The 10,847-nt window shown below is 43.9% G+C and overlaps 1 protein-coding gene across 12 annotated transcripts in view; it reads right to left on the bottom strand.

Moving 5' to 3' along the window:
* Nucleotides 1-10,847, bottom strand: part of FOXP1 (forkhead box P1) — a 695,723-nt gene that overhangs the window by 12,315 nt on the left and 672,561 nt on the right. For 11 of the 12 annotated variants that reach the window (XM_024747009.1, XM_024747006.1, XM_024747008.1 and 8 more), the window contains 5 exons: nt 8,910-9,111; nt 8,726-8,805; nt 8,015-8,116; nt 4,099-4,220; nt 2,170-2,239 (listed from right to left, as the gene is read on the bottom strand). In XM_024747009.1, the coding sequence (XP_024602777.1) occupies nt 2,170-2,239; nt 4,099-4,220; nt 8,015-8,116; nt 8,726-8,805; nt 8,910-9,111 (576 nt within the window). The remainder of the gene's footprint in view (nt 1-2,169; nt 2,240-4,098; nt 4,221-8,014; nt 8,117-8,725; nt 8,806-8,909; nt 9,112-10,847) is intronic. The other variant, XM_024747019.1, reaches the window with a different exon arrangement.

Below are 10,847 nucleotides of genomic sequence, written 5' to 3'. Positions count from 1 at the left end.
GCAGTCTATAAATACGAAGCTTTACGGTTACCCTTAGTTACTTCACTTTTTCAGAGCATACTGCAATCTGTCCCGAGTCCAATGTTTTATTTCTGTAGTGGATTCGGCTGTCCTATTTTATATATTGTATATCACGCGTTATGTTGCTCTAGTAATCTTTTGAAGATGTTGTTCCACTATTATTTTTACTTGCCTTGAAAAATGCAAGTGGGCGGGAAGGGAAGGCCTGCTGGTAGACTCCTTATTTAATTTGCACAGCAGAAAGTTGTCCTAGGGGACTGTCTACTGACCCGGGACCCAGACGCCTAGAGGAGAGGAAAAAGATCCATTCCTCAAATCATGACTTGAGATGCACGTATTCACCTCACTGCAGGATGGACACCAAGCGTTCTTGGAAAACAGGCAGGAGGGTTTGGGGCTATCGCTGAAAATAAGAAAGGGTGCAGAGGAGGCCAGGAGCAAATGGTTTAGAGGCGAAACACGAACAGTTCTGTAATGATAAAGCCTCCTAATTGACAATAGTCACAGAGTCAAGAGAATCCAGAGGACGGAGGATCACCGTTGCTGGTGGGTGGTGGTGGTTGTGTCGTTGGTGGTGGTTTTTTTTGGCCTTGCCGCCTCGTGAATGTAAAATGTGCCTGTGATCTTAATACGATTCCAGCTAGAGCAGCCTTTAGATGCATACTTTACACCACTCCAGGGGAAATAGTTACTAATGAACGGTATTTACAGTGGCAGCATCGAGGCGTGCTTTTTATTTGCTTTTCGAAAGTTGTTGGGTGAACACACACACACACACACACACACACACACACGAAAGCAGCGTATCATCCATCCTCCGGAGCCTTGAGCTCCTGCTGACCGAACTGGGAAAGCGGTTCCCCAGGGCGCAGGGGAGGTGCTCAGCAAACCGTTGTTAAACAGGAATAGCCAGAGCTCCCCTCCCGATCGCCTCTTCACTGCACTCTGTTCCCCTCAACGCTGAGCGTCTCCACCGAGTTTGCGTCATTAGCGTCCCTGAAGGAGCCTTTTTTACACTTCTCTCATTTGCGCCCTTCCCTCACAAGATTTTAGTAATCTGTTTGTTTGCTTGTGCGTTACAGCCCTTTGCAGGAGCCCATGGCGTTGTCATATTTAAGTATCGAGAACGCATGCTGCAAAGGTCTGTCACGGGCTAGGATCACATACGTCAGATCTATCTGTGTGGACTGTTGTCATTTAAGTTACCGAGATCCCTGCGGACTGCGGTCTAGAACAATCTAGGTGGGTCAAAATCCAACAGGACCACGGACGGGCCAAAGGACCCTGCCTACCTACGAACTCTGGAGGGGGGTACCCAGGTAAACCTTAAGGAAGTGTATACTAACTACAGTCTTCTCTTCGACCTGAGAGATGACTTTACTGTTTGTTTGTTGGGTAACGGAGAAATATGCGATAATTCAAAGGCTTGATGGATGCCAGGGCTGCCCCGGTAACTCACGTTTGGTGGTAACCTCCCTCCTGCTCAATCCCCGTGGCTTCGTCCCCTGGCAACACCGGTTACGTAAGGAGGGCTTGGTTTGTCAGTAGGAAACAAACGTTCATTACGTAACCTTGAGCAATCCGCTGGAAACCTAAAGAGTCTCTCCTTCAACACCTCTATCGCTTGAACAAAAACAGTTTACTTTTTACCAAGCGAACCGAACCCCACCCCCCGCTCTCCCCAGTGAAGAGAGGCCAAACTGGACTTGAAAAGAAAAAGGAGCAGAAGTGAAGAAGAAGAAAAAAAAAGCCCTGCTTTCTCTTTAAACCCGTGAACAATAGAAGGTCATGTGACACAGTGGCCTATCACCCAGCACATTAATAGCTGTGCTAGAGTAATTACACTTGTGGTATTTTTGCCTCAAGTGAAATTCTGAAATAAGAGGATGGAAATTATGATACTGCTGATAAATATTAATAAGTGAACTTTTAATTTTTTTGCCACAATATTCAAAATGCTAAGCATCTTGCTAATGCTGAAGCAGCCCGACGTGCCTGCCTCCAGGGAGTACGATGCTTTGTGCACTTAAGAAAAAAGTTTAACGGAATTAAAATTTAATATCTAATTAGAGCGAGGCTAATATATTTTGAAATGAGTGCGGGAGCCATGTGCCTCCGCGGCACAGTCCGGACGGCCGTTCATCTTACCTGTAAAGCTGCATTGAGAGGTGTACAGTAGGCGTGGCTGGTCTGCATGTTTTTAATAAGGGAAGGGTTACTGCATAAGAGAAAGATAAAAACTCAAAGTTAAACGCAATCAACCCCCACCCCACCCGAGTGTTTTTCCGCGAAGTCTCGTCTTAAGCTTGCCGCTATCTTTCCAAATCAATCAGAAATGTCCCCCAACCAGAAGACCAAAGAAAAGGTGGGTTTCGCCCCCACCCCCGACCCCGCGCGCGCTGGCTTTGTGGGGGCTGCTCTGTGTGAACCTCCCCGCCCCGGGGTGGGAGAGACTTTGCCCGTTCAAGCATACTGGGGGTAAAATTTTGGATTAAGTAATCATCGCCTCGGGCACTCCCTCCACGGATGAACTTTTGTCTGTCTGTCTCACAAAACAGCGACCTCCCTGTAAATGGGTAGTAACCCGGCTCGGACTCCAGCAGGAAGGCAGCTGCTCTAGGGCCTCGGGCTGGGGAAGTCAGCGAGCGGACCCGGCAGGGTTTCCTGGGAGCCAGCGGGAGGAATCTTGCCTCTTAAGCTTCTCCAGGATTTGAATTCTAGAATGAATGCTAGAGGAACGGCAGGGTAGCTCCGAAGAAAAGAGCTTCAAGGCTCATTTATTGCCAAAAGAAGATGGAGAGAAGGCTACTCCAGGGGAGGGTCAGGCAGCCGAGGTTGGGGTGCCAGTCCTTCGGGCACAGCCGCAATTTGGGAGGGTACGAGAATAATTTGATGCTGTGTCCATTACGGACCAAATGAAGACAAGATAGATGTTGTTTTAAGGACAGCTGTAGCCAGGAAGGATACAAATACTTTATAAAAAAAATCATACAGGAGGCTACTGAGGGAAAGAAAGGGGTGGCTTCCGTGGGCTGGGGGTGGGGGGGGGGAAATTATGTACGTTTCCCAATGGTCCCTAAAGGAAGGAGAGGCACGGGTCTCCGTTTCTTTCCCATGCTTGGGGCCCTTTTGGCATTCATTTCACTATATTTATATCGTTATACTGAGTGAGCCAAGAAGAAGAAATGTATCCCAGTAAATACACATTTTAACTCTAAAGAAGGAAGTTTCCTCTTCACTTGGAGGAATCAGGGGGTCACGCAAAAGCATTGGGTTATAGGGTCCCCGTAAAGCTGCTGAATCAAAAGCCAACCGATATTTGCATTAAAGACGTCAAAAAAGCATTATTCAAGGCACTGGTGTTCCAAAGAGAAACGAGAGAAATACATGTACAAATCACACGATTTAGTTCCGTTGCAGAAAGCCGTGGCACTGCTACGTGGTGAAATGCAAAACTATCATGGGATGAGTCAACCATGCAAAGCCAAAGCAACAGCAGAAACAAAAAAACAAAAGCAAGTAAAGGCTCTTACTGTGCGACAAGCTCGTCAAAGTTTTCATCGGGGCAGTATTTGCGAGGACGGCCTCGTTGAATATGGCGGCCACGTTTAAACTCTTCATCATCAACTGTCCAAAAGGACCCAAACTCATCCTCTACTCTGATAAAGCACTTATGCAGTGAGAGGTTGGTGCGAATGGCACCCTGGGATAGGAGCAGCAGCAAAGGAGATGAAGTGGCAACAAAAGGAGGCGGGGTTGGGGGCAGAACAGACATCCAATACAGGGAACAGGAGAAAGAAAATAAAATGCAATAAGCATAAGCCAATGGTTTGTGAGGGTTAATATGCATTGCCACCTAAAAGCTACTAGCATGTGATGCAACAAAGACCAGCAAGCAGGGCAGGGGGACTGGTGGGTGTACAAAACAGGAGGGATGAAATGCTTTTTTGCTTCCCTTAACTGAGACAACGTGAAACCGGTTCTTTGGTCTAACACCATCTAGCAGCCAAAAGCCTCTAGTTACACTCGTTAGCGCAATCCAAGCTAGGCTAAGAAGTTCAAACATGGTGGACGTACCCACTGATCTTTTGTGGCCTTCGTTTTTGGAACTCTACTTCATCCACTGTCCATACTGCCCCTTTAACGTTTTCTACTCGCACAAAACACTTGTGAAGACTAAGATTATGACGCACTGCATTCTGCAGCAAGTATAAAAGAGAGAACATTTACATTTTCCATAAGAAAAGACTCCAAACACAGCAGTACATTCAGCCTGACAGCCCACAGTTGTAAAACCGTCCCCGAGAACTGTAGCTCCCACCCCCATGGATGACCCTCCTGTGGTGAAGGGGTGGGGGTGGGGGTGGGGGGCTCTTCCAAAATCAAAACCCCAAATGATGACTTACTTGTGTTTGGGCATTTTAGTCTAGTCTCTGGTGAACAGTTAAGCAGAGGAAAGATTTTTTTTAATATGCCTATTAGCCCCCAAATAGGTTTCACGGCCAAAATATAAAAGTAACGTTAATACGACTTCAAAATCAGGAAACAGGTAAAGCATAAAACCGTCCCTTTTAAACCCACTTGCCTCTCAGACGAAAGGGGTAAGTTATTTTAATTTTTTTAAACCATGAAAGATGATAATTCCTACTGTTAAATACATTTTGCTTCTTTTTAGTTCGTCGAAGTGTTGGCTTTAACACCTTCGACACATTTGCTCAGGTCTATTGTGAAGAAATTGACATTGGATTTCTACCATCGAGAGTATCACCTCCTGTAGCTGATAGGATCGGGGTGGGAGGGCGGGGCAGTGAGTCACATGACCCCGCAGTGGGTCAGTATCCATTATCAAGCTAGGTCTTACCTTCCCAATTATATAAATGTTGGCCCTTACTATGGGCAAGTGCTTTTAATTAACTGAGAAAATGCCAAAGGAACCCATGAGTAGAACTCTCAACGGCAAAATGAGGATACTCTAAGTTGATGGTTTCTTTCCACTAAGTTGATGGTTTCTTTCCATAGACACGTTTCTTTCTTAGGGTTCAAAGTCATTTCCCGTCACTCCTAAGCTGAGACCCTTGACATCTGTAATCTACCAAAGGAGCATCTCAACTGCAGGGTGAAGGGTTTTTGACATCTCATCCTTCCTGAGTTTCAGGAATAATCCGCACCCCTTACTTACGCTAGGTACAGTTAACAAGCATGGCGTCATCTCTTTTTGAGTTCTCCTGGGTGAACGTGATTGACACTCAAACCTGGACACGAGGCTATTTCAAAGCGACCCATATCACTGACTCCCAACCTTCTTCTTATAGGGAATGAGTAGGCAGCAACAGGGGCTGGAGAAGTAGATACTTCCACCACACCTCACATGCCTTGTAAGTCCCTCAATCCGTCTGCTGCTATTGCTCACACAGTCTGTATTCCTCCCCTTAACCTGCGACACTTCATCCTTCCAACGCGCAGGCTCAGCGGCCGCGGCTCACGGGCCCAGCCGCTCCGCGGCACGTGGGATCTCCCCGGACCGGGGCACGAACCCGCGTCCCCTGCATCGGCAGGGAGACTCTCAACCACTGCGCCACCAGGGAGGCCCTCGAGTGGAAAATCTTGATCTGTACTTTGAGAGGTGTTTCAGTGTTTGGATGATCGCCATTAGCGACTCTGTGAGGAGTCATGCTAGAGAATGGTGACGTTTCCTGTCTGATATGGAATATTTAGAAGGTGACGAGAGAAGTGTTATCACGTGGCATGATGAACTGCCCACAAGGAGAAGCCAGGGGACAAACGCTCAAGGAATTTTTGAGGAATGTCAGCATAACTGGGGTGGGTTCAGACTTCCAGCTGACTACGAAAGGACACCCCTGATTCAAACAGGTTTGACAGGTCTAAAACAAACATCTCTGGAAAATGTTGGGCATGTTATAATTACAGTTAGTAGGGCAAATTTCTTGGCGTATAAACTCTAGTCTGGTCTTTAAGTGGGCACTTTCTTTTTTAATACTGCACAAAGGCAGAGGATAAAGGATGCTAAGGGTCTACTGTTTATCTCCTACAGTGACACTGAGGAGGCTGAAATAAATAAGCCCAAATTTCCTGAAAAAGAAAGAAAGAAAAAAAGTCCAGACAGAGCATGTGTACCTATCAGACACCTTACTGGGAAAAGAAATCAACATCTCATCCTAATCACTGTCTAAGTTTTCCAGTAAGTATCAAAATGTACAGAAGTGTACATTGTAAAGCCATGTCTGAAAAACAGGACTGCTGTAGATCTGTCTGAACTATATAGCCATGTAAATAAAACTGTAAATTCAAAACTTAAGTTTTGTTTTCGAAGACCGTGCGTCCAAGCAAAAGCAACTGGAAATGGAGAGTTTCCCACAAAAGCTGAGTGAACTCTTTCCACTCATGACTTTAACTGGGCATTTTTATCTTCTGTCTAAGATGACAGTACAAATAAGGACACATGGAGAAAATTATACGTATTGATGAGTCATTAAATACTTCATTTAGGACTGTTTATATGAAGGGCACTTTTCCCTGCAGTTTCTGAAAATGAAAAAGTTAAATCTGAAGAGCTGAGCTTAAATATCACATTCATAACGGGTAATTATTTTAAAACTTGATCATTTGCTATTTATAAAAGGCAATCTGAAGAAAATGTCTGCTTCACGCTTATACTTCCGAAATTCTGAAAAGCATTCACAGCTGAAGACTGTTTTCTAGTTTACATCTCAAGGCAGGCTGAGGAAGAGAAGGGAAGGTTTTTGAACCTAGGTTCCCTTCGGGGCCCACGTGTCTTAATGGAAACAAAAAAGCTACTTTGGGCCATAAGAGATGATTCACAGCTCCGTAAGGTCGGTGAATTAATTCTTCGGTTATATTCTTCCAAAACGCTATTTGATGATGAAGGTAGTAGAGGAAACAGCGTTTTCTGTTTTTGCTGTTGTTTTTCTCCCATATAAATTACGAACGGAGCAAGGAAGACCTGTATGTCCAGCAAAGCATGTTTTCCTTGCATCCTATGATAAATTCCTATCCTATTTCTAATAATAGCGTGTAAAATATCCAAAAATATTTGCATTTTAAATATTTCTAAATTTTTTGGAATTTAGGGATTACAAGAATTCAACATAGTAGTAAAGGTGCGAGGAAAAAAAATATGACTCTCAGATTGTATCTGCTGCCCCTTTTTCTAAAGCAAAACTATTAAAAACCGAGAAATTTAAAGTGGGAAAATCCAAAGACTGGTGAGAGCTTAACCGAATACAATGGGATCACTACTCACAGAACCTACGAACCAACTGCTGAACTGGGATTGAGGTATGTCATGGGACCCCAAGCCTTGCTGGGGGCATCCCAGATGGAGCTATGGAATCTGACCCGTTTTACAGCAAATGCTATTACAGTCAAGTCACGTATTTCAGAATTTGCTTTTCTTCCCCAGAGTGCCTATGAATATCCGATGGACAGTCTCTCGACTTAAACAAACAAACCAACCAACCCTTAATAATACATATATTGGGTTCTCCTGTAATAACTCCAATATACCTTGCTAGTACTTGGAGTGCATAGGTTAAGGAGCTTATATCCAACCAATGAAAGTTAAGTGTATCTGATCAAGTGTATCTGATCACTTCTCCAGGTTCCTGATGGTTAAAAAAAAAAACAACACAAAAGTTATCTACGCATTCTCTGCAAATACTGGTGGTGGCTAAAGACGGAAAACCATGAGGTCTGTGTACACGAGACAACTTCCTACACATTCCAACCAGAGAGAGATGATTTTACTCGTTATGCCAACATAATGGGGCTCTTCCATCCCCGCATTTTAACCCCAGTGGAATTGTTTTCTCAATCCAGTATGCCTACAAATTAGACTCTTTGAATGTAGCCGAACAATATGTACGTAACTTACAACACCTGCATCTTACCGACAACAAACTCTCTCCTATAAATGCCAAGACCCAAGACTCAACAGGCCTGCAAGAAAGCTTACCTTCCATGTGGCAGCGTTACGCCGGAAGTAAGCAAACATTCGTGTGAACCAGTTATAGATTTCATTTAGTGTTAGCTGCTTCTCTGGAGATTCGAGAATGGCCTGTGAAGCAAAAGCAACGGAGAAAGATAATTTATGACCAAATCAACAGAACCAACCGCCATTGTACGGTTTCTTGAAAACAGAAAATAATCGAGATGCTGAGCTAACTCCTAAGGAAGGTTTCACGAAATGCTCTAAGATTAATGGCTGTATTTACCAGTTCAATAGCAAAGTTCAAAATGGAATTATCTAATTGTTTGGAGTTTTTATTTCTGTTTCCGTACAGAAATATTAATTATTAGTCACTCATAAAGCAGAATCAAAGAGAAATGCAAAACATTTCACTAGCTGATTAAAGCTCAGTAATTATTTAGAGCTCAGATTAATTCTAGGGATCAGAGATTACTGTAGCTTGTGATAATTGACTTGCCATCTTTAAACAGGCTCATTTTCACTGTTGTGTGAAATGAATTTCCTAATAATCACATCGTATTGTGATACTTAGTCAAAAGCAATTATGTTATATATTGCAGATGTAAAAAACCTTATAGAACAGGTTTTAGCATGCTTGCATGCTAAACGGTTTTAAATCTACTGCATCAATATCATACATCCACGTGCACACCTCTACCTTCTGATATAATTTCTCATACCGCGTTATTTACTTACCTGCCTAATTAAAGACGCATATGTAAATGGTGGTCTAACTTCTGCGTTCTTATAAAATTCTTGGTTCTGCGCAATATCTGCTAAATAAGAATCATTGTCCCGTTAATTATCACGTTTTACAGAGAGGCCGGTCGACAAGCATTGCTGATCACAGCTCTCCCCGAGGCGAAAATGGAGCATCTACCTGAAGAGATGGGCACGTTGTATTTGTCTGAGTACCGCCTGCGGATGGGTCCCACCGTGTGCATGCTGGTGGTGGTGATGACGGAGGGGCCTTGGGTGACGGGAGTGATGGGGGCAGTGGGGGTCGTAGGAGTATGAGGTAAGCTCTGTGGAGAAGCCTCTGACGCAGACTTGGAGAGTGTGACACTTGATACCAGATTCAGCTGTGAGGAAAGGAACAGTTCTTAGAAGACCTTCAGAAAAAAAACAGAGCAACCAAGAAAGCATCCGCAATGCAGAAGGAATTAGATACGGGGGAGGCCTGGCTGGTCTCATGCCTCACGGGAGGTTTTTACCATCAGCTGAAATAGGAGGCGAGTTCCCATGTAAACGCCATTCACTTTCTTTACTTACTGAAATTTCTAGCATCCTGTCCTGTGATTCTTTTTTTTTTCTAATTTATTTTTTTTATTGCAGTTGATTTACACCATGTTGTGTTAGTTTCAGGTGTACAGCAAAGTGATTCAGACACACACACGCACACACACCTATCTCTCTCTCTCTCTATACCCATATATTCCTTTTCAGATTTTTTCCCCCCATGTAGTTTATTAAATAGTATCTCTTACGATGTTCTCCTTTCCTGTTGTTGCTGAGGCAGGTTTTTTCGCCAAAGACAGTTAAACAAGCGTTTACAGACCCAAAAGGGGTTACCTAGCCTGGTGAGTTTCAGAAATTCTGGGTCAGGACGTTTCTTTAAGCACAACTTTGCACCCTACTATGCCTTGTAAACCTCGAAGCGGGAGAGGGAGTCCTTGTAGCCCCACGAACGCTGATGTTTCAGGAAACACCAGCTGGGATACACTGGTGTCAACCTGAGCTCTTAGAACTTTCTGGAATGTGCTAGTACAAGCGAGAAACTGTTTTTACCTAATTTCAATAAAAAGGAAAGTTGTACTAAAACAGCCACATAGAGCCACTGGCTACACCACACTGGGACGGGCTAACTCAACTCCAGGATGAAACTTCACGGATGGGAACTACTGCTGAGAGGTTTGGCCTGTGACTTGTATTAAAAAGAGTGCCACCGGATCCAGTGAAGAGCCGTTTAGTTCCATTAGTCGGCAGAGACTAATCTTTGAAAGCTTTCTCCGTCACCTTCATTAAACTCTATCCAATATAGGATTGGAATCATTTGTTCAAAAAGAATGGGGCATAGGAGAGATCTGGAACTGTAAAACATTTTAATTTTTTTCCTTCCAGCTCCAAATGCGTAGTAACAAAATGGAATAATCCAATGCTTCAAGTCCGGAAACACACACTAGTTCTTTGCAGGAGCACAGAGGAAAATCAACAAGCCCTGTTTCGGTCCTTCCTTCCTTCTTTCTTTCTTTCTATCTGTTTCGCCCGCACCTTGACGTGTTTCTCTAATTAATAACTGGAAACACGAGCCCGTCCCCCTTTGCAAAAACTCGTTGCTACTGAAATATTAAGTCTGGCTACACTGAAGAACTTGGTTGTTTTCAAAAGAGTTCTTACAGTTTACCCAGAACTGCCCTCTGACGAACTTGTAGCTGCCCCCAATCCAAGAAAGTTTGGCAAAGTAGCCTTACTTGGTATCACTACCTCAAACCAGATTGTGAATCACTTAACAAATTAAGTCTGGTTCACCACTGCAACAGTCCTAAGTCCAAGACATTATTTGTGGAAAGTATTAAAAATGAGATTCCTCTGAGATCATAATCAAAGAGCAGATTAAAAGAGAGTTCTAATTTGTTGGGAAGACTCAACCTTACTCATACCCTAGTAATGAGAAATATCAAATATCGTTGAGAAAGTATTAATGGAAAAACATAAACATGGCACTGGAAACCGAACGCTGGGTTGCAAGCTTTTGGTTGGGCTTTCCTCCTTCTCCCTCCCTTGAAATGCTGACTCAGCCAACACCAGACCGCCGCCG

The sequence above is a fragment of the Neophocaena asiaeorientalis genome, unplaced genomic scaffold (genome assembly GCF_003031525.2).
Source record: "Neophocaena asiaeorientalis asiaeorientalis breed wild unplaced genomic scaffold, Neophocaena_asiaeorientalis_V1.1 scaffold130, whole genome shotgun sequence".
Classification (NCBI taxonomy): Eukaryota; Metazoa; Chordata; class Mammalia; order Artiodactyla; family Phocoenidae; genus Neophocaena; species Neophocaena asiaeorientalis.
This window is presented reverse-complemented; position numbering and strand designations above follow the sequence as displayed.